The sequence below is a fragment of the Triturus cristatus genome, chromosome 4_1 (genome assembly GCF_964204655.1).
Source record: "Triturus cristatus chromosome 4_1, aTriCri1.1, whole genome shotgun sequence".
In the NCBI taxonomy this organism is placed as follows: domain Eukaryota; kingdom Metazoa; phylum Chordata; class Amphibia; order Caudata; family Salamandridae; genus Triturus; species Triturus cristatus.
Window position 1 is genome coordinate 1,277,495,751 of NC_140585.1, and position 23,187 is coordinate 1,277,518,937.

Here is a 23,187-nt window from a genome sequence, read left to right on the forward strand (position 1 = left end):
ACTGATAAGCAAAAGACAAATTATGTACAGTTTGTGAAACAACCTTATACAAATGACAACATAAATTTTAAAGACATATACATACAAAGTCTTCAGGACATTACATATACAAAACATATTGTTCGTTTCTGTGTCATGCCAAATCAGTGCAAAAACAAGATATGAAGAAAGTGTCCTACAGTGTAATGCTAAAGGTTACATATTAATTAGATTCCGGTGCATGTTTTAATTCTCAATAGCGTAGTCCAAATAATACTACGTGGCATTTATTGTGGTCGGAGATTATTGGTTAGATCCCAGAGCTGTAAATGCTCTCTTCGTAATTTTAATAAATCGATTCATTTCTTGTTTGGTTATAGAAAACTCCTGGCCACATAAATTTGTACGCTGACGCGTTTCGAACTTCCTATAGGGCCTGTATCTTTGTCAATGAAGTTCTTCTTTGGGACTTGTAGAGAATAAATATATAGGACACGTTCAAGAGAGGCGTTCCTACATCTTCATTTGGGTAAAAAGTCTGATCCCAGCATGGGGCCTTCTCAGTAAGTTGATATTGAAGGTTTCAAGATGATTTATTGATTCAGGAAGCTAATCCCAATTCTTCGAGTGGGGATTTTAGTCCTCTTGCATAAGCGGATCCTGCAGCGAGATCAAACCGTGGGTTAGTCAGCGGTCAGGTCAAAGAAACTTCTTCTTGATGAACCCACGGTTTGATCCGTTCATGCAAGAGGACTCAAACCCCACTCAAAGACTTTTTACCCAAAGGAAGATGTGGAACCTCCTTACTTGAACGTGTCCTATATTAATTCTCTACAAGCCCTGAAGAAGACCTTCATTGACAGATACAGGCCCTATACCAAGGTCGAAACACGTTGGCGTACAGGCCAGGAGTTATCTATAACCAAACAAGAAATTAATTAATTTATTAAAACAATGAGGAGAGTATTAACACCTCTAGGATCAAGCCAATAGTAGGGGTGGGCAGAATTTGCGAAATCCACTTTCGCAAATTATCGCGAAAATGTTAAAAATTATCGCAAACACGCAGAAATATCGCGAAGATGCGGAAGTTTTTTTCCCGCATGTTCGCGAGATTTTCTGCATGGTTGCGGTTCGCCAACTTACCCATGTGGTTGCTCGTGGGCGCGGCCATCTTGTTTTCAGTTGTCTCGCGGTGCATGACCGCGAGGAGAAAGACGTGATCGCGCGACGCATGACGTCACTGCGGGCGCGAACTGTCACGAGACAGCGCAAATGGCTAAAAACAATACAACATCTCATGGAGAACGCGACCGGATCAAGAAAACATGTCGGCGAACGCAGGGATTCAGGTAAGGCGATCGCGCGCGCGAGAGAATGTATTATTTTACAGCGCGAGCAAGAACCAAATTATCGCTAAGCTGCGGAATGCGGAAATTTTTACATTTTCGCGCTTTCCGCGGAACGTGAAAATGTCAAATTATCGCATTTTCCGCGAACGGAATGAAATTTTCGCCCAGGCCTAGCCAATAGTCTCTGACTACAATAAGGGCCATGTAGTATTATTTGGACTACACTATTGAAGATTAAAACATTCACTGAAGTTAATTAATATGTAACCTCTACAGTGTTACACTATGGAACACTTTCCTTATATCTCGTTTTTGCATTGATTTGACATGACACAGAAATGATCAATGGTATTTGGATATGTAATGTCCTACAGACTTTGTATGTATATGTCTTCGATATTTATGTTGTAATTTGTATAAGGTTGTTTCACAAACTACATAATTTGAATGCATTTTTGGGTACTATTTAAAAATAAGAATGAAAAATGAATGAGACTTAATAAAGAATGATTTTCAACTATATATAAATTTTTGTCTTCTCATGTTTTGGAGGAACAATTTTATATCAAGAATTTACAAATGGTAACAGCAGTGTTCGTTATTTAATGTAAAAAAACCAATACTGTGGTCATAGACTGACAATTTGAGAAATGAAGGAGGAACGTTTCTTCTTTAAAAGTGTTCATGCTATATGTTATAGGAGTACCGTTATACTCTTTAAAAATGTACTGTTGTCAGCTAACTAGGTCCAAAATTGGACCACTCTCTGTTATGATAAACACTTTTAGAAAGTTGGCATTGTCTTGTTCTAACATTTGGCCCTTCTGCCAGTGTAATGGGTCACATCACTGTGAATGGCTCTGCTGTTGGGTTCTTTTATTGCTTCCAGATAGTAACCCAAAGGGGGCTTTAGATGTGAACAGGATGGGCCATCCTAGCAGTATGACTGGGCGAAGATGTACCCAGTCCCACTTACATTTCACAAGGTTTTGCTTCCTGTGCACAAAAAAGTCTGACACCAGCCCTGCCCTGTCTTTTATCACCCCAAACAGTTTGGAACCTTGACAGGGGGATGGAAAGAACTTTCCAGAACCAGATGCTGAGGTAGTAGAGGTAGTAGAGGGAATCCTCACACACAGAGACTCACACCAGATATAAATATTGGACCTCCAGAGCCACTCTTCAGAACCCTTATGGCCTTGTGGACATTACAGAAGAAGGACTGCCCTACTGCTAAGGTCTGCAATGCTGTCTAAGAAGGAAGACTGGACCTGCTTATTTTCATCCTAACCGGAGTGACTCCACGGGTTAGTTGGCTGACCTCCTGTGTGAGCTACAGGAACATAACAATCTTCAGAGGCCTCCCTGCCCTTGCCCAGGTGACCTGCTGCACTAGACCTGTCTGGACCTGCAAATTGATCTGCCCGAGCCCTGCTGGATGGAGCCCCAAAAGGTGCCCCCAGGTCCTGGACCCTTGTCTAGCATCAGTCTGAGCTCCTGCAAAGAAGTAGAGGTGAAATCTTAAAGTTTGGGCTCTTTGTGACCTCAAATGGGCCCCTTCGCACTGAGACTCTGCCACCTGAGAGGACCACCAACACAAAGATCTGGTGAAAGTTATTCTTCGCACTTCAGCGACCACAAGCAATGTGAGATCTGCACTCCGTGCTACAGCAGCAACAGCCTGCTCTGATCGCCAACTCGACGCTACAGCAATGACCGTCCACGACACCTGACCGGCTCTTCATGCTACAGTGACGACAACCTACAAAGCTTAGCCTGCTCTTAACACTACAGCCACGATCACACACAACACTCTCCTTGCTCCTCACAGCCGGCTCCACCATGGCCGGACTTTGAGAAGGTAGCTTTTTCAACAGTACCAACCTGACTCGTGGTCGGCCTGAACTCGTGACTTTCCTCATGGCCCAGATGGCCGAGAGGGGAGCTTTGTGCTTTTATGAGCTATTTTCAATAAAGACTTAAAAATTGCATATCTCTGTTTCTACTGATTGGATTTTTGTCATTCTGCTATCCTTTTATTTATTAAAATGTTCTCTATTTTTCAAAATGGGTATTGGGACTTTTTTGTGTTGTATTTTCACCTTATCACTGTTTGTGTACTGCATAAATACTTTCCACTTTGCCTCTAGGTTAAGCCTGACTGCTTTGTGCCAAGCTATTAGAGGCTTAAGCTCAGGTTAATTTAGCGAATTTTTGTGGTTCAACTGACAACGTTATTTGTTGTTGCCTGAGTGTGACTTCCATCCATCTAAATCAATAATCCAATTTCTTGGAGTGGAATGTGAAGGAAGTGCAAGGGATAGCATCAAAGGAACTGATACAAACCAGGATGACTTGTAGAGAGAAAGTCAGCTGAGTCGTGATTTTGGGCAGCCAAGTCTTTATTCCTTTCCTGGATTTTACGTGAGTGTTAAGGTTTGTTATTCCCTTTTGGATTTAGTTTCTATGTCTGGGCAATAAAGGAGCTCCCACTGAGGAGTGTTTGGTGGAAATCCACTCAGGAGTGACAGAATCCTTATTCCTACCTGCCAGCGAGAGTGTTCATGGGCTGAGCAACATTGGAGAAGTGGTAGATAGATAGAGACATCTCACAAGGTTGTCCATTGTCGGCCATAACGTTTGGGATTGTAATAGAACCAAAGACAATGAGAAGAAGGGAAGCAGATGGGAGGATACAACTGCTAGGGAGAAACCATATAATATATTCATGTGGAGCTGACTTATTTATCCTTAGAGAGCCAGAATTTACCCTGTTGCAGTCGATGGAAGAGCTTCTGCTCTTCTGAACAGTCTCTGATGGAAATGTAACCTCAAGAAAATCATGAGTCTTCCCACTAAGAAAACAGCAAGAGAGAGCGCAAGTAAAACCAGATATAGTCCCACTCCTATGGAAAATAGAGACGTGTAAATACCTGTGAATGCAGACACATCAGAAAGAAGACAGGATGTGTGGCCACCAACCTCAATAAAATAGTCACTGTACTTTTGGTGAAAGTTGCCCATCTCACGACTGGGAAGAGCTGCAAAACAATATCTGAGACTGCTGTCAATCACTAGACATAGCGGGTTGAGATATTAAAGATGGAAGGATATGGTGCATGCACCACATATATCACTGTGGCGTCTCCCCAGATTTAGAGATAGCTTAGACATACAGCAGACGCCCGTGAACTGCAGCAGGTTTCAAAACAGTGGGGGATATGTGCTAGAACGAGAATCAGAGCAAGTCTGCTAAGTGAGGGAAATATTTGATATGGGGTAGGACATTTTTTGACTTACAGAGCAATGCAAAGGTCAGCAATATTGACCTGGGGACACAAAACGAATGTGCCTTTTGGATCTGCCTGTCTGCAGTTCCTATTGATGCTTGGGAGTTGTAAGCACGAGATAACAACATTGCATAATGTAATAACACAAACATATTTTACCAATATTATCACGCTAAATACGAAATGGGAGGTGAACTTGAGTAGGGAAATGTCAGATGATGGATTGGAAAAGGCTATGCAAACACAAAAAAGTACTCAGAAACAGACGCTTCGAATATACACAGTTGAATGGCATATACCAATCCTACCTGTCGCCGGGAAAAATAAATAAAATATAGGTAAAATATGTCCAGAGGCAATGTGCAACTGCACCCGCTGTGACGTGGCACATTCTGAGGCTTGATATGCTATAGAGAGTGTCTTAGTTCCTGTCCCGGCACAGTAAACATTAATTACCCATCCAAGCTAGTGGTCTTATCTCAATAGATGCCAACTGTGAGCCTGGCACTTCATATACAACTTCAATATTAACATAATATAACCCAAATGGCTTTCATGTTCTCCACACTCATTTTGAGGTAATGCTTGAAAACCTATGGATTTCCCAAACCCCAAGTAATAAACAGTTAATGAGAAGTCAGGGGGAGCTGCAATGGATGCATTAAAGGCTGGTAAATTCCACTAAGATAGACTTAAGGTAAAGGGAGGCCAGGAGGCCACCCAGATTCCCTCTCTCACAATATTGTACCCTTAGCCCAATATACGTCTGTGCACATGTGCATAACAATAATAATAATGGTAATAATAGTAATACCTAGTATACATCCACTCAAAGGTGATCTTACAACCCTTCTGTGAGAGGAAAAATAAAGGAACATTCCTACACCCTGCCAAAAGATAATGGCAGTTTTTAAAATTAAATTGTCAACCGGTAAAGTACTTCACTACCCTCACTCCCATGAAGGAAGTAGTAGAGGAAAGTGATATTCACCACCTTCATTTTGATTCTTTGTGATTTTATGAAGAGATATGTAATCTATTTATGGGTTTTATTGTGTTTTTTTTTATTTAAAAAATATTTGTATTGGTTGTTTTCAAATAAAGCAAAACATAGAATACTACAAATGAATGGACATATGAAAATAAACATATGAGAATAAACAAAAAGGACAATAAGGACAAGTACATTGATTATTCAGCTTGAGGTGGCAGTATGACATTCTTACATATACAAGTGATGGTTAGCCTAGGTTTGTTAAAGCCACCTTGGTAGCTATCAATGACTAGAAATGTACCGCACAGATTCAGCGAGGGGGAATACAGAGAATTCCATAGCTCAGAATATAGAACAACATAGGTATCGGTATGCATCTTAAGATCTATAGTGTTTTGACAGTACTTCTTTATTAGCGTAGTACAGCGAACACGTGTGAGAACATTCCATGAAGGGGATTAGTCTGTCAAGGCTCTGTTGTGAATCATGGCGGCTTGTGCGAGTTAAAGAAAAGATCAAGGCAGTCCCACATGTGCCTAATGGGGGGTTTCCATGGTGAGTTCTGAAGAGCAACGTTGTCAGCCCCCCTTAGGTTAGTGACCCAGTTCAGCCAACATTTAAAGGATGCTTTTCGCGTGTCTTTCCAGTTGTTTATTATGATCTTAACTGCTGCCATTAGGAGTCGGTCCAAAAGCGCCCCATCTTTTTCATTCAGTGACTCTACTCTGAGGAAGTCGAATGTCAGTGTAGATAGTTCCCTATTAAGGGAGTATGGGAAAAGTTTAGATATGAAGGTCGAACACCTTATCCCAAAAGGGTACCACACACTCACAGAGAAGTAATAAGTGTTCCAGGTCCCCTATTTTATCATTACAATTCCAGCAAATGGGGTCTTCTCGAATCTTGTGTGAGTGTAGTCGGGCTGGTGTCCAGTAGGCCTTATATAATAGCCAGAACTTCGTCTGGGAGAGTGCTGGAGTAATCTTATTCCTCGCAACAGAGCTCCAGGTTTTGGACCAGTCACCCTCCGATATCGGGGAAGAGGAATGTGATTCCCAGAAGGATGTGAGTTTCTTATTGAGGGCAGAATGTTGTGAACGGATTAACTTATATATCCAGGAGACCTGATGTCCTAATATATTTATTTTCGTCACAGATTGTGGCAGAGAAGGAGATAGGGGGGATCTAGGTTGTATCTAGCCTGCAATTATTTAAAAGTTAATGGGTAGGCTCCATTGAAAAGTTGATGAGGGAAATAAATACCCCTATTAACTCAGGTTTCGTTATGTAGAGTGTTCCCTTTATATAAGATTTTACGGTTATCCCAAAGGGATTCAAGGTTAGATCGTCTAATGCTAGTGTCCAATAGTTTATCCACTTTCAGCTGTTCAGACTTTGTGTTTTTAAATATGGGCTTTGAGCAAATGACTTTGGTGAGGTTTGCTGTTAGTAGGGCTGCTGGGGCAAGATTTTTAAGAAGTGATGTTTCAATGTCTAGCCATACTGGGGTATATTCTTCCGGTGGTGCGAGCCAATACGAACCTTGTTTTGCCTGGAATGCCGTCTGGTAGAGTTCAAAGTCAGCTATGTTGACCCCCCCAAGGATTTGTTGTGTGGATTTGTTGGATTTATTGTGTTTAATAGGTAATTTCAGGTACAAAATCTCCATCAAACTGTCCCGCAACAGAAGGGATATGAATTTCAATGTCAAATATTAACAGGAAGCCCAACTTACTATTCAAAAAACACAATTTCGAGGAAGACAAGTCCCACATAGCATAGTTGTTTATCTCAGCCAGCCTGGGCAAAGAAAAAATACTGAAAGCAAAGATAACTTATCATAATATCACTTAAGAAAGATCCTTCCGGGAGGAGCCTAGCGCGCAACCAAGATGGCCGCGTAGGTGCGAGGCTCCCGAGGACCTCCGCGACCTCCTGAATTAATCCTGGCGATATCCTGTCCTTGTTGAGGGGACTGTGTTGGGGAACCGGAGCTGAGGCGCCACCCGTTTTTTGGGCTCGAATCGGACCCCGAACGCCGGTGGGAGCATCGATCGAAGGTTGCGGCCTTCTCCTCGCCGGCCCCCCGGATTGGAGTAGTGGGGCGATCCGGGGACAAAGTGAATAACAGCGGCGAGCGGGGCTGGGCGACTGGCGTACCCCGCACTTTCACTTTCGCTTTTGCGCCCTCCTAGCTCTCAAGCCGGGTCGGGCTGCGGAGCGGGGTGCGGTGGCCTTGTCCAGGAGCCCGGCTGACCCGCCGGCGGTGGGTTGACCCGCGGTTCGGTGGTCGCCCCTGCCCCCCCCCTGGCACCCGTGACTTGGTATAGCGGCCCGTTTGGGGAGCTTGGCACGACGGTGGAAGAGCCAGCATGTCCACCAAACAAGATGGCGACCGGGCGAAGGTGAAGACGACCCGCCGTGGCACGGCGCACCAGGCCAACAGTATGGACCGCTACACGCTTCAGAAGGGTTCTCCGGAGACATCGCGTGCATCCCCGGTGGGCCCGACGGAGGCATCTGCTCATCCGGTGGATCTGACCCTCCGGGACGTCATGGGCGCCATCGCAGAGATGAAGGCCTCGGTGGACCAGCGTTTCGACACCTTAGCGCAAAAAATAGACTCGGTCCTTGTGGATGTGAGCCTTGTGAGGGCAGACTTGTCCAAAACAAACGACCGAGTCGACTCCCTGGCCCACACCACAACGAGCCTCACGACAGACGTGGTGGCCCTCCAGAAGGAGGTGCGCCGGCTTGGCCAGGCGAGCGCCCTGATGGACCGGCGATTGGAGGACTCCGAGGGTCGGGCCCGGAGGAATAATGTCCGTATTGTGGGGGTCCCGGAGGGACGAGAGGCGGAGGCGGCGGATCTTTTCGTGGAAGATTTGATCCTGACCCATCTCCAGCCCCGGGGGCTGAGTAAGCTTTTTGCGGTGGAGCGTGCTCACCGGGTCCCCGGGGGCAGACCTAAGACTGGTGCCCCGCCGCGGCCGCTCATTGCCCGGATTTTTAATTTTCGGGACAGAGATGCTATCCTCCAGACCTCCAGGCAACAGGGACCGGTCAAGCTTGACAACATGGAGATACATTTCTACCCAGACTTTACTCCGGCGGTCCAGAAGCAGCGACAGAGCTTTCTTGGGGTTAAACGTCGCCTAAGGGACCTGAACCTCAAGTACTCAATGCTCTTTCCAGCCAAGCTGAGGGTAGAGGTGGATGGTCGCACGCACTTCTTCGACCGGCCCGAGGCGGCTGGGGACTGGCTGGACACTCTGCCTGGAGATCGGGGCCGGGGGGGCGGGGGGGGCGCGGCTGGCGAGGAGGGCCCGCCGGATCAGAATTGAGGGGTGACTGAATAGGCCTTGCTCTGGACGTTGTTCCTTCACCATTTATTGATTGCGTATGTTCCCCTCCTATGGAGGTTGCGTGGGGTCTGTTGGGGGCTTCCCTCCTCCTCTGGGGGACTAGTTAGTATTTTAGCTATGGGGCGACAGGCACACTGCACTTTGGGGGGGCTGTCTGGGCTCATGCAGGGGTGCAGGGAGGGTGGAGTTCTGTTGGGACCGGGGGGTGGGGGGGGTGTGTTGTTTGTTAGCACCGCAGGGCAAACCCGCTACTATGTTGTTGTTATTAGGATGCTCGATGGGGGACGACCGATTGATTCGACGTATGATGGGGGGTAGGGATTTGACTGTGTTGTCATGGAATGTTAACGGCCTGGGGGATAGGATTAAGCGTGGTGTGGTCCTGCAGTACTTAAAACGTATTTCACCAGATGTTGTCTTCCTGCAGGAGACGCACCTTATAGGTAACTCCTTTCATGCAATGAATCGGCGGGGATATCGTTTGGTGGCACATTCCGGCTTCACCTCGGGCTCGCGGGGGGTGGGTATTATGATCAAGAACTCGCTCCCGTTGGAGATTGATGAGGTGCGCCATGATGAGAGGGGACGCTACACGGTTCTGGTGGGAAGAATGGAGGGTAGAGTGTTTATCTTTATATCAGTGTACGTCCCGCCTGGGTTACAAGCCACCACATTCGCGGACCTGGGGCGCCTCCTTCTGGACCTTCCGAGTGGCCTGCTGGTGGTTGGAGGGGACTTTAATGCGGTAGCCTCTGGGTCTATGGATCGCCATCCCCCTAGGGACCTCCCCCGGGCACAGGCGTGGCTGCCCGGCCTTCTGGACACGCTGGGCCTGGTGGATTGCTGGCGATTAAAGCATCCCGCATTGCGACAGTACACCTTCCACTCGGGTGCCCATGGTAGCCTCTCGCGGCTTGATTACATCCTTGTCCCGGCGGCCCATGCAGGGAGAGTGGGGGAGGTGCGCCATCTAGCGCGGGGTATCTCAGACCACTCCCCATTGTTGTTGCATTTCGATGTCTTCCCGAGGGGGGATGGCAGGGTGGCCCCAATCAATGCATGGTATTTGCGCGACCCCACCATTCGTGCCGATTTGATCAAATCCTTACAGCGATATTTCGACGAGAATGTGGGGTCGGTCTCTTCCGCCATCTCCCTGTGGGAGGCTTTCAAGGTAGTCCTTAGAGGGGAGGCCCTCTCCTTTATCTCCCATGCCCGGCGGCTCGAGCGGGAGGAGGTGACCCGGGTAGAGGCCGAGATTGCAGAACTGGAGGGTGACCTGGGGAGCGGGGTAACAGACGCCAAGTTGCATGTTCTACACCTAAAGCAGGCGGCCTATCGGGCCCTCGTCACGGAGGCGGCCAGGGGCCTCAGTAGAGAGCAGCAGGGGCGATTGTATGATGTGGGTGATAAGGCTGGCAAATTGATTGCGTGGTTGGATAAGAGGGAGAGAGCGAGCCGCGTGGTGCCTTTGATTGAGAGTGTTGATGGTGCGTGTGTCACCGAGCCGGAAGCCATTGTCTCCTGCTTCGCGGATTATTTCCGCGAAGTCTACTCCCCGGTTTCCCCCTGCTCGGAGGAAGATTCCCATGCCCTGCTTCGGGACATCGCACTGCCCTCCCTAACGGTGGAGGACAGGGATTCGCTGGACGCCCCTCCCACCTCGGACGAAATTGCCTTGGCTATTCGCTCGGTTGCATCCGGCAAGGCCATGGGCCCCAATGGTATTCCCATCGAGCTCTACAAGCTACGCCCGGATGTGTTGGCGCCCCACCTGCGCGCGATGTTCCTGGCGGCCCACTCGCAGGGTTCCCTCCCGCCGGACCAGCGCCTGGCCACAATTGTGGTGATCCACAAGGAGGGGAAGCCCCGTGAACGGGTCACATCCTATAGGCCGATTTCGCTTTTGAACGAGGAGCCCAAAATCCTTGCCAAGGTGTTGGCCAACCGGTTGGTTGGCGTGGTGGGCGACCTGGTCCACCAAGACCAATCTGGCTTTATACCGCACCGCAACACGGCGCTCAATCTGCGGCGCTTGCACGGGGTGCTCGCGCGTGTCCCATTTGTGCGGGAGCCGGCCATCTTGGCGTCCTTGGACGCCACCATGGCGTTTGATACGCTTGAATGGCCATACATCTGGGCGATGCTGGCGAAATTCGGGTTCGGCCCGGGTTTCATTAGCTGGGTCAAATTGCTATATTCGGGCCCATTGGCGCAGGTGGTAGTGAATGGGCGAGTCTCGGCCCCATTCGCGCTGGGGAGGGGTACGCGACAGGGTTGCCCCCTGTCGCCTCTCCTGTTTGCCCTGGCCCTGGAGCCCCTGGCGGAGTGGCTGCGGTGGCACCCTTCTATCCGTGGTCTCCGCTGGACCCCCGAGCATGAGGACCGTGTGTCCCTCTACGCTGACGACATCCTTCTGTATCTCGCCTCCCCGCGTAAATCACTGATCGTCCTGGTTGATGTTTTGCGCTCATTCGGTCGCAACTCAGGCCTGGTCATCAACTGGGCGAAATCCTGTGTCTATGTGCTTTCCGGGGAGGCTCCGGCCCTACCACGGGACTGTCCGATCCAGATTGCCTCCCAAGGTTTTCGGTACCTGGGTATCTATATCACACTTGACCCGGAGGCCCGCTATGAGCGGAATTTGCTGCCCCCCCTCCAGCGCTTGAGGGAGGACGTGGTGCGCTGGCGGCGTCTGCCGCTCTCGCCGCTCGGCCGAGCGGCTTTGTTCAAAATGATGTCCCTGCCGCGATTCCTCTACGCCCTCCAGAATACTATGGACTTGGTCCCGGCACGCTATTTCCGTGAGGTGGAGGGCCTCCAGCGGCGCCTGTTCTGGGACGGGAGGCCGCGCATTGCTCTGGCTAAATTGACGCTCCCGTGGTACGATGGGGGGGTCGCCCTCCCGGACATTAAACGGTATTACTGGGCCTCCCAACTAGCTGCAATTAATCATGGCCTTTATGGGCCCGCCTTGAACCCGGCATTTGAGATGGATAAAATGCTCCTACCCGGTGGCGATTACAATCGCGCGCTCTACTCTGGCGCGCCCGACTCCCGTTTGACGGGACCGACGCGTGTTATGGTGCGTGTCTGGCACGCGGCTAATGCAGCTATGGGGTGGAAGGACCGTTTGACCCGGGCGTCACCGCTGTATGCGTCTGAGAGGTTGGGCTCCCTATGGACGTCGATGGGCTTCGAGAAGTGGGACATGATCGGAATCAGCACGGTGGGAGATCTCTGGACGAGGGGGGGATTCAAAACTTTTGAGACGCTGCAGGCGGAGTTTCAGCTGCAGGGCAGTGAGTACTTTCGGTACCTACAAGTCCGCCATGCGCTGGGCTCCGTCTTCCCGGACGTTGCATCCATTCCGGAGTCTTCCCCCCTGGAGGACAGAGTGCTGGACGGCCATGTACCGGACAGCACGATCTCCCTCATATACAAAAAACTGATCAACGATAGATCGTGCCTGCTGACTAGTCTCCGCGAGGCCTGGGTTGCCGACGGGCTGGAGCTGGACGACGAGGATTGGATTTCCGCGGTGGCCTCTCCGAAAGAGGTGGCCATCCCGGCTCACCTTCGTTTCGTCCAGCTCAAGATCCTTCACCGGGTTTACGTGACGGGGCCAAGGCTTCTGCGTATGGGTTTTGCTGGTGACGGACTGTGTAAGCGTGGCTGTGGTGCGCTGGCGACTTTCATGCATATACTGTGGGAGTGCCCGAAGGTGGAGCGATTCTGGCGTGGTGTGCATGAGGTCCTGCGTGTGGTTACGCGTGTCGCGCTGCTGCCTGAAGCGAGGAGATGCTTGCTGAATGTATGGGAACCGAATGACTATTCGGTCCCGCAGACGCGGTGGGTGACTCTGGGATACATGATAGCTAAGCGTGACATTGCTCAATTGTGGGGATCCCAGAGGCCCCCTGCGGTGTCGGCCTGGAAAGAGCATATGGATTGGTGTATGTTTCGTGAAAAGGTGGTGTATGTGGCGAGGGGTAAGCCTGGGGCGTGGGTGAAACTCTGGGGCCCCTGGAACGCCTACCGCGGGGGTATTTGTGAGCCACCACTGCTACCGGCTGCCTCACCTGCTCCGTCTCCCTAGACGGCCCCCCTCCCTCGGCCGCGGGCGCGCGGTCCCCCAGTCCCTGGCCTACTCCCATTCCCCTCCTCAGAGTTCTGCTGCTGGTTTGGATCCCCCACTTATGGAGCACGTGCTGTCACTTTGGATCGCGGGTTGCCTTGCGGGTGTGGTTTTTTGGTGTTGTTTTGTTTCAAGAAAAGGGAACCGTACTGTGGGCTTGGAGCTGTGTGGCCTGCACCATTGATTACTCCTGTTTCACTGCTCTGCACTGCCGAGAGACTTTTACTGTATGTATGCAATATGCTTTTGTCATTCTAGCGGCCGGCCGGGTGGTTGTAGGCCCATACCTGTAACTTTTACAACCTGCAATAAACGGTTTCACAAAAAAAAAAAAAAAAAAAAAAAAGAAAGATCCTTCCCTGAGGAGCATTCCCCATGCCCAAACCACCCAGAGGACCTAAGAGTACTTTGCATCTCATTTGAGCACCCCCTCCCCCACCCCCAAGCTACATATAGAAAGTTTTGCCTGGTAAGGGCTCCGATTGCCCAGAAAAGCCCTTTCAACCAATAGCCGTGAGAATACATATTTCTTTCTTTTGTGTTCCACTTTCTGTTTCCCTGGGTGTCCCACTGATGCTCGGAGCCCCTTAGCCAACACCCCCTGCTTAATTTGCAACAAGGCATATTTCGCTTCATTCTTCCGAATGGTCTTTTGAATGATGCAATCGCTCCACTCAAAAGAAGTTACCAACACCATCACTGTGCCACCCATTCCATCCACAATTTCGGCTTCTTTAAGGCAAATTCAAAGGGCCTTGACACTATTCCTACCTCCACCACCCCAAGTAGATAAAAAAAACAAGTCAGCAGACACTTCAATCATTATTGGCTGTAATTTCCCCAGCGAAACTTCAGCAGGTACACCAAGCACTCCCAACTGAAATCCTCTCTATGCATTATTTAGCAACTTCAACTTCTCACCCAATTTCCCCTAGTAGCCATAGTGCTAGACTTAAAGGCCTGATTCCCTCTCATGGCAGTAGATGACTCCGGGCCAGGTTGGAATTTGGCTGAGAGGTACTCCATTGTAGTCACTGTCAGCTGATTTAAGGCTGAGCAGGCCAACAGTACGTGATTGACAGAACCTACTCCAGCTTCGTTACCCACATTCTCCTCAGACAGCCCAACATTGTATGGGCCGTTCGAGGTAAGTCATGCAACCATTTAACCAATTTAAAGATGGCAGTCAGGTGGGTTTTTGCTGTCCGTCACTGCAAGGTAGAACCTGGCAGGGAGGGACAGTAAAGAAAAAATGCCCCTCCACTATGGGAGAAAAACCTAATGATGTGAGGACCATTATTTTTCAAAAACAAACTCCCCCATTGAGGAACATTTGGAAAAGTCTGATGTTCACCCATCAGGCTTGAAGGTGCCATGTGTCAAACGTTTCCAACATTGATGTGAACCACCATTCCTGTCAATGTAGAGAGATGTCCATGGAGCCGTCAGGCAGAGCAGAGGTAGCATAAAGTCCTCCGCCACCCTACCTTTGCTTTACTCCGTCCACCAAACCTTAAATCTGGCCCTTATTTGTATGACCCTCCAATTTGATGGTCCACTGACAGAATCCTGCCAGATAAGCCCTCCAGCTTCTCTTCCTCATTTCCCACTACTGCAGTCATTATATTCATCTTTGCATCAAGAGATTCATGCAAGGTGGACATTAGGCCTGTATGAAATTTCGATTAAGCCAGCATAATCTGCATAATTTTCAGCATTTTGTGATATGCTTTTTATGCGAAATTGAGCATCGTGGCGTAACTGGTAGTCGAGTACAAAATTCTATTGTATTAACACCAGAACAACACAAATGGACAGAACAAGGGCAGCTCTTGTTCGTGGCAGTTGTGGTCATATCAATTTTGGATGCAAGAATGCACTTCCCCAAAAAAAAAAAAAATGCCAGATCTGCATTTCATGTAATTCAGCGTACATTTTTCAAAATCTCATAATTAGCAAATGGAAACTATGCAAATTTCACACGTGCCTGGTGGAAATAGACTGCAAGTGGGTCTGTTCACCTTCTATCAATTGTGGCCCACTATGGGCTTCCTGTGACAGATCATACCTGCCTCCTCCTATATTCTATCCCTTCAGTGACAATAACGTTTTATTTGCTTCTTTGCTTGCTCATCGTCGCCAAACCAGAAGAGCAGAACACAGAGCACAGATCAACTGTATCAAAAGAACACAGTGCTATGACCACTTTTAGGTGTCTTCAATGCTTTTGAGATGATACCTGGAGCCACCAGAGAAGACACCACATGGCCAGTAAGAAGGTTGAGGCCCCCAGGGTAGTCATCTGCTGTGGGTGACTCTGTCCCGGGTATACAGGAAGCAGGTGATCGCTGGCCTATAGGCTAGCATTTGCCCCCCAATCATGCCCTCAACCTCTGTGCACTCCAATGGAGCAGCAACAATATAGCAACGGTTGTGGTTAGGCCACTGTACATCTTTTTCTCACATTAGGAAGAGGTTGAGGAGAAGCACTACCCTCTCTGTTAGCTGAAATTGGGCCTTAACATGTCTCTGTTGCAAGCACAGTGAGGATTGACGTGGCCGCTTATGGGAACACTGCCACCTCCAACTCCATTTCATTGCTCTAATGGGCACACAATATACATCTCTCACATTAGTTAGTGTAGAAGTCTCATGGATCCCACAATTGCACACCAATGCAGAAAATTGGTAGGAGCACCAAAGATTAACAGCCACCGTGACATCCCACCAGTACACAAACAATGGAATGCATGACATACTATAATTCTAACCTAAAGAGTACTGCACTTAAAGATACAGATACAGCATACTACACCCGCCTGCATGTAAACTATTTTTAACTCCATCATTTCTGCATTACTGAATTTATTTCCACTCTTTCTTCTTGCTTTGTTTTCATGTCCCTCCCGACTAGCAGTCTTCATTTATGTGCAAAGTCTAGGGAGGCTTAATAATAAATGAAACTTAAAATAATCGAGTACATGCCCATACCTGTAGGTTCTCAGGTAATACTTTCGGTCCCGGATGATGGCAGGAGATAGGCTCAACAGGTGAGAGTATAAGAGCCTTGAAGCATTCCAAATCTTTTTGGATGATACCTAAGAAGCAGGTTATCAGTGAGAAAACGATCAATAAGAAAATGCACTAGAATTGAAGGTTTGAAAAACATACATGCCCTACTGTTAAGTTAACAAAATGATCTTAAACATTAAGTATTTATAACTTGCAGCAGTTTTAATGTTTCTAAATGTTTTAAGCTTAATCCATTCAAGCTAGTATATTAACATATCAAAGTACGTTCTGACCTATGCATATTGGTTATGTCAGTAATCCACTGAGTGGCGTTTTCACGTGTCAATTTTCCTGCCAAATTTATGTTATTTAGGGAATGTTGTACAGAAAGGTTTTCACAAGGCACTGCTATAGTGGTAGTAATTCTGCTCATTTAGGACTTTCTCTATTAAATTCTAAGGGCAAGCATCACAGGTTTTATTTTTTAGGTCTGGCCTAGAGACAACTTTAACTGGTTTGTCTGTCTCATATTTAACACAAAAATCATATTAAAAAATACGTAAGCTGTACATACATACATAGGGCCAGCCATCATTATTCATTTGGTCTGTTCAAGTGTCATTCACATTTTGCTAGAGCCCACCATAGCATACAGCAAAGGGTACTGAGCAAGCCCGTTTCATCCACTGAGTGTCTTGCACAAAGAGTGACAGCATTTTGCCTGATAACATGTTTAGAAAAAACTGTTAAGCAGTGAACTTATTATTTTTTATTTTTTTATTTTTTTTTATTTAGAGAGTTTTATATAGCGCTAGCTAGACCCGGAGGTATCAGAGCGCTTTACAAAAGCAAACAGTGTGTTACCAGTTACAGAAAAATTCACATTAATTACAGAAAAATTACAAATTCAATACAGGAGTTATTGGCAGGACGAGTGTCAGGATTAAAAAAGAAGTGTCAGACCAGGTGTGCCTGGGTTGCTGGGACAATTAATTTCCTCATGTTTTCCATATGTTTGTAAACATAAGTATATAAATAAAAAAGCTTGTGCATGCCAAGTTCCGACCTGTTGACTTTGCCAATGCTTTCTGAGTTAGTTTACAGACTCTAAAGCAGTGCTTCATTTGAGCCGGTAGTTTCCGGTGATCGGCACCGGTACTTAATTATCAACATCTGCATTTCTGACAGCCTACCACATGGTGGCACTGTTTTTCTAAATTAGAGATAAACACAACAATAGTTATTTATTAATTCATTACACATTAAAAAATAGTAATACCTGCCCAAGCTATCGTTATAGCATTGGGAGCGGAAATAGTCTGAATTATCACACTTAGAGGGTGTGAACTGTAGCAGTTGTGCTGCTTCTATCACTGGCGGCACTGGCAGTGGCAATGGGTGGTGCAGGCTGCAATGGCGCCCTAGCATCAATCTTTCTTTTACAAATTAAGCACTGCCCTAAAGGCATTATTCCAAGCTATTCAGTCATATCTTTACAGGTGCATGTTAGACTTTATTTCCCAAATAGGCATTACAATTGATGCACCCATTTTGTACAGACCCCACGTGTTCTCCAAGCACACATTTTGCCAGTTGGAACTCAGCTAAATTTTTGGTGGAAAAAAAATAAGTTTGGCAGCTAGGAAAGGGTGAAGATCGAAGAAACATTGTTTACAAAGATGCCACCCTATTCTGACTTGCAAAACCCATAATGTGAATGTAACACACCACGAGGGAAAAACTGCATGCAATAGAATTTCTTTCCTGGGTAGTATTACTTCCTGATATTACGTATTAACTTTTTAATGAGTCTCTTTTTTCCATTTAAATTACTGATAATTAATACATATGAAACATCTAGGAAATTAGCTATCATACATCTGGTTTAATTTGCACATTATTGGTTTAGGAAGTGTATACATGCAAAAGACATAAGGCTCTAAGTTACACACAATTTTGTGCATATGAATAGATATTAGATGAATCAAACGTAATGTTTGAGCGGAGAACTCTTGATTCCAATTTGAAGATTTAGGCTTAGCGGACATTTACATGGCAGACTGCACTTACTACTTCTGCCAACCTGTTTGTGAGGATTGTGGTGTATTATATGGTATGGTATGGCTGTCAAGCCTTACTGTGGAATACTCTTGCAAAAACTGTCTTGGGTCCAGTCAGGTTCATTTGACCAATCGTAAGCTCAAACCTGGGAAGCTATGACTTTGAGCAGCAAGGTTTGAACAAAGAAACTTAGTGTAAAGCATTTAACAGTACCAAACAACGGAATCAGAAAGCCACAACACATGAAAGAATTACAACACCAATTTATAGAAATAGATATTTTTATGAGGTTTTAGAGTCCTTTTATGAGCAAAATACATTGGAGGGTTCCAGAGATACAGTTGTTTAAAGGTTTTAAAACATTGTAATTGAAAACCAAACAAGCATCGTGTCGTGTCCCCCTGCGTCGCCCTTCAATAACGACAGACACGGTAGGTACAGGGAGGCTTCTTTATTCTTATCCTCCACCTTCAGTGTCCCTACTCTAACTGCCCCGTTTCCCTCTCCTAGCACCTCCCGTTCCCTCGCTCCACCCACGCTCCGCCCTCCCATCTACTAGACCGCACACTAGTACATCTCCCCCTTTGTTAACAGAACAAACTTACAAAATATTTACATCTCTTCAATCAGCCGACGTGGCTGGCGGATTGTCTGTCGTGGTCTGAGAGACCGGCCTTCTGGTACCGCAGTAGGGTTGCCTTCGCTTCGTTCCTCCGGGCCAGTAGCAGTCTCACCTCGTAGTTCAGTCTGTTCAGTTCTCGGAGGCTGGAGTCGTGACTCTAGCGCATCTTGCAAGGCCGAGCTACATCTTTGAAAATGAGACACATTTCGAGTGATGCGCCTACTGTCTGATTCTGCCGTCAGCATGGTTCCCTTTTGACGGGTGACTGTCAGCGGCTCTGCTCGAAACCTGCTGTCCGTTTTCTTACATTGCTCCTGCTTAACCACCACACAGTCTCCCTCTCGGAAAGAGAGCGATCGGGCTCGCCTCCGACCATCAGCATACGTCTTCATGCCCTCTTTGCGAGCCCTGTCAGTGGTCACCATTTCTTGATGGATGCGACCTGGGGACACGGGTCGTAATGCTCCTTCCCAGGTGGGTATTCGTGTCCGAATGGGACGCCCCAGCATGAGTGTCGCTGGGCATTTGCCTGTGGTGGCATGTGGTGTCGTTCGGTATGATCGGAGCACGTCATTGAGGGCTGTTTGCATGTCTCTTCTATCAAGCACAGCCTGCTGGAATGTTCTCTTGAGGGTGGCCATGAATCTTTCAACAGTGCCGTTAGCCTGAGGCCATAGCGGTGTTATTCGCCGGTGTCGGATATCCATTAGTTTCATGAAGTCACTGAACTCTTGCCCATTGAACGGCGGGCCATTGTCCGTCTTCATTACTTTGGGTACTCCCCACGCTGCAAACACTTCGTCGAGGACGGCGAGCGTGGCAGTTGCTCCGGTGGAAGGGACAAATCGGGCGATGGGGAATCTCGAGTACTCATCAACAACCACCAGCACGTACTTGCCTGACTGCATTGGGCCGTAGAAGTCCATGGCTAGTTCCTGCCACACTCCCGATGGTAATGGTGTCATTTGGAGCGGAGCTGGAGGATCACCGCGCCCCACCACTTGGCACTGCGGACAGTCTTTGAGGGTACGTTCTACCATTTTGTCAAGAAACGGGAACCAGACACGTTCACGAAGGGCTCTCTTGGTCGCAACCACGCCTCGGTGGCTTTCATGGGCCAAGTTGATGACTCCTTGGCGCAGGTGCTGTGGGATGACAATCTGGTGGTCTCTCAGGAGCAGCCCTTCCGCTGTGACGGATAGTTCCTCGCTCACATTCTTAAATGCCTGTAGCTCTTGGCACTTCTCTGGGTCACTCTCCTCAGGTGTATCGTCCTGTCTCCACCGATGTGCTCGTACCCGGTGAATCACCCTTTGTAGCAGCTCATCCTGCGAGGTGGCTTGTTGGATGGCTTCCAGGGGAACAGCCGGCGGCCGTGCCTGGGCCACTACGAAGTGGATGTACTCCTCAGCTACGGACGGAGTGGGACGTTGGGTAGCTTCGGGGTGCCTTGACATGTAATCGGCTGGGTTGGCCGACTTCCCTGGTTTGTGGACAATGGTGAAAGTATATTCTTGCAGACGTAGTCCCCATCGTTCGATGCGGGGTGGCATTTTGGAGCGCGGGTTCCCAAAGATGGTGACGAGCGCTTGGTGGTCTGTCACCATGGTGAAGTGTTTTCCATATATGAACACGTGAAAGTGTTCGCAGGCCCATACTACCGCGAGGCTCTCTTTCTCGGGTTGGGAGTAGGCCTTCTCCGTGTTGGAGAGACTTCGGCTGGCATGGGCCACTATGTGACGCTGGTCAGTGTCCTTATCGTATTGGGCTAGGATGGCACCGAGACCGACGGGGCTGGCGTCCACTGTGATCTCAGTTTTTCGGTCCGGGCTGAAGTACGCCAGACTGTCGGCTTTTCCCACCGCTTGTTTGATGTCTCGAAATGCTCGCTCGCACTCCGGAGTCCACTCAAATGCCTGGCCTTGTTTGGTCAGTCTCCGGAGGGGGTGGCTGAGAGTGGCGTAGTCTTCGATGTACCGCGAGCAGTAGCTCGCCATCCCTAGGAAGGACTGCACGTCGCTGACATCCCGTGGACTCTTGGTATCATTCAGCGAGCTCACTTTGTCCGGGTCCAGCTTCATCCCTGCACCAGAGAAGACGTGCCCGAAGAATTTCAGCTTTTCTTGATGGAATTCGCACTTCTCTTTGTTGAGAGTTAAGTTTGCGTCCAAGAGCGCGTGGCAGACTCTGTCGAGGGCTGTGTCATGAGCTTGAATGTTCGCCCCATACACTAGGATGTCATCACTGTAATTCAGTGTGTTGGGGATGTGATGGATAGTCTGCCGGATGGCTTCTTGGAATATCTCGGCAGCTGATGATATACCAAAGTTCAACCTTTTATACCGGAACAGCCCCAGGTGCGTCGCGAACGTTGTGATGTACCGAGAATCTTCATGGAGTTCCAGTTGATGGTACCCTTTGTTGAGGTCGAGTTTGGAAAACACGCGCGCACCATTTAGTGCGGCTATCATGTCACTCAGATGGGGTCCTGGGTGGCGTTCTCTCTCGATAGCTGTGTTGGGCATGCGCATATCCACACAGAGTCGGACTTTCCCTGGAGTTCCTTTCTTCGGGACGATCACCACTGGCGATACCCACGGCGTGGGGCCCTCTGTACGCTCGATGATGTCGGCTGTCAGGAGGTCTTGCAGTTCATCTTCTACAGCCTGCTGAAGGTGAAAAGGAACCTTTCTGGGATGCTGGGCAACCGGTCGAACCTGTTCATCGATATGCAAGCGGATCTGGCCCCTATTCATTTTTCCGAGTCCTGTGAACAGTTTTGGGAACTTGCGGACGGTGTCACCGTCATCGGTGACGCGATAGAGAATTTCAACCAGTCTTAGCCGTTCGCCCGTCGGGAGGCTGAGGAGACAGTCCGCTTCCGGCCCCTCGATGACATGTATCACCGCTGGGACTGATGTCGTTTGGTGCCTCAGTACAGTCGGGAATTTTCCAAGACACGGAAGTGGTTCTCTGGACATCCAGGTGTAGACACGGACGTGCGCAGGGTTCAGTCGGGGGCGAGGGTTCATCTTCCTGTATTCAGTCACTGGGATGTAGTTCAGCGACGCCCCGCTGTCCATCACGAACTTCGTGTTGTGGCCACCAACACTGATGTCCAAACGGGGGTATTTTTTGAGTTGGTCCGGGTCAGCGATCATGTTCGCGTACTCCACCGAATACTCTTGTTCGTCTGAAGATGACCCTGATTCACGAGATGGAGATCTCCTTGACCACCTGGACGACCGCGACTCCCTGCTGGAATGGGAGGACCTTGATGATGATTTCTGGCGGACATGCACTGCTCGTACATGGTGCCGGCAGGTGTCTCTTCTCGACGACTCAGGCGCGGTCTTGTCTTTGTCTTTCTCACGGCGGTATTCCCCGCACATAGCTTCAAAGTGATGACTCCGGCCGCACTTGCGGCATTGTTGCCCCATGGCCGGGCATGTCCCGCTGTGTGGAAAGTCATATCCACATCGGTAGCACCGTCTCGCAGCCGATTTCTTTGCGTGATCGTGTCGCTTGCTCCTCCTTCCCGAGTCAGGTCGCCGATGTTCTGGGTAGCGGCGGCGTGAAGATGGTCGGGCATGTCGCTCGCGCTCTTTCGACCCCCGGCGGGGACGACTAGTGCGCACTTGACACGCAAGCTCCTTGCGCTCCGTGCACCCTGACTCCATGGACTTGGCATGTTCCTCGGCCTGGTCGTGCACTCTTGTGAGTTCTTCTATTTCGTCCAGTGTGTGGGTCTTCTTTAGCAGTTTTCGTCGAAGTGTCTCCGACTGACAGCCGTCAATTATGCGCAAGCGTATGGCATCATCCGTTGAGAACGATTCGAAGTCGCAGTGACGCGCTAGCCGCCGAAGCCGCGTAATGTAGGCGCCCATTATCTCATCTTTCTCTTGTCGCGCCCGCTGAAACACATACCTCTCATAGTCCACATTCTTCTTGTGTATGAATTTTTTATCGAGGGCTTCACGAACTTTGGCGTATGTTCCTGCATCTGCTGCGGGAATTTCCTTGATCATCTTGCTGACATCTTTCCCCACGAGATTGCGGAGTGCAATCAGCTGGTCCTCATCCCCGAGTACCTTGGAGCCTTTGATGTAGTCCTCAAAGTCCTCTATCCATTCCTCCCAGCGAGGGCCCATACTGCTACCGACGACGAGCGCCAGAGGCTCCGGAGGGCGCAAATGCGACAGTCCCATGACGATTGGCTTCGCGTCCTGACGGGTCGGCGATCCATGGTTCGACATCGTGTGCGCGATTCACCCCACTTCCGTCAGATCAGGCGGCTTCCCAAGTTCGTTGTGACTTTGCTCGTGTTTGTTTGTTCACTTGCCTGTATTAGCTCGTGCTTATTTGCTTTGCATT

General features: G+C 48.7%; 1 protein-coding gene across 1 annotated transcript in view; it reads right to left on the bottom strand.

Moving 5' to 3' along the window:
• RAPGEF3 (Rap guanine nucleotide exchange factor 3) overlaps positions 1 to 23,187 on the bottom strand; it is an 870,850-nt gene that overhangs the window by 564,329 nt on the left and 283,334 nt on the right. Inside the window, exon 4 of the mRNA XM_085654789.1 lies at positions 16,110 to 16,216. Coding sequence (XP_085510915.1) covers positions 16,110 to 16,216 — 107 coding nt within the window. The remainder of the gene's footprint in view (positions 1 to 16,109; positions 16,217 to 23,187) is intronic.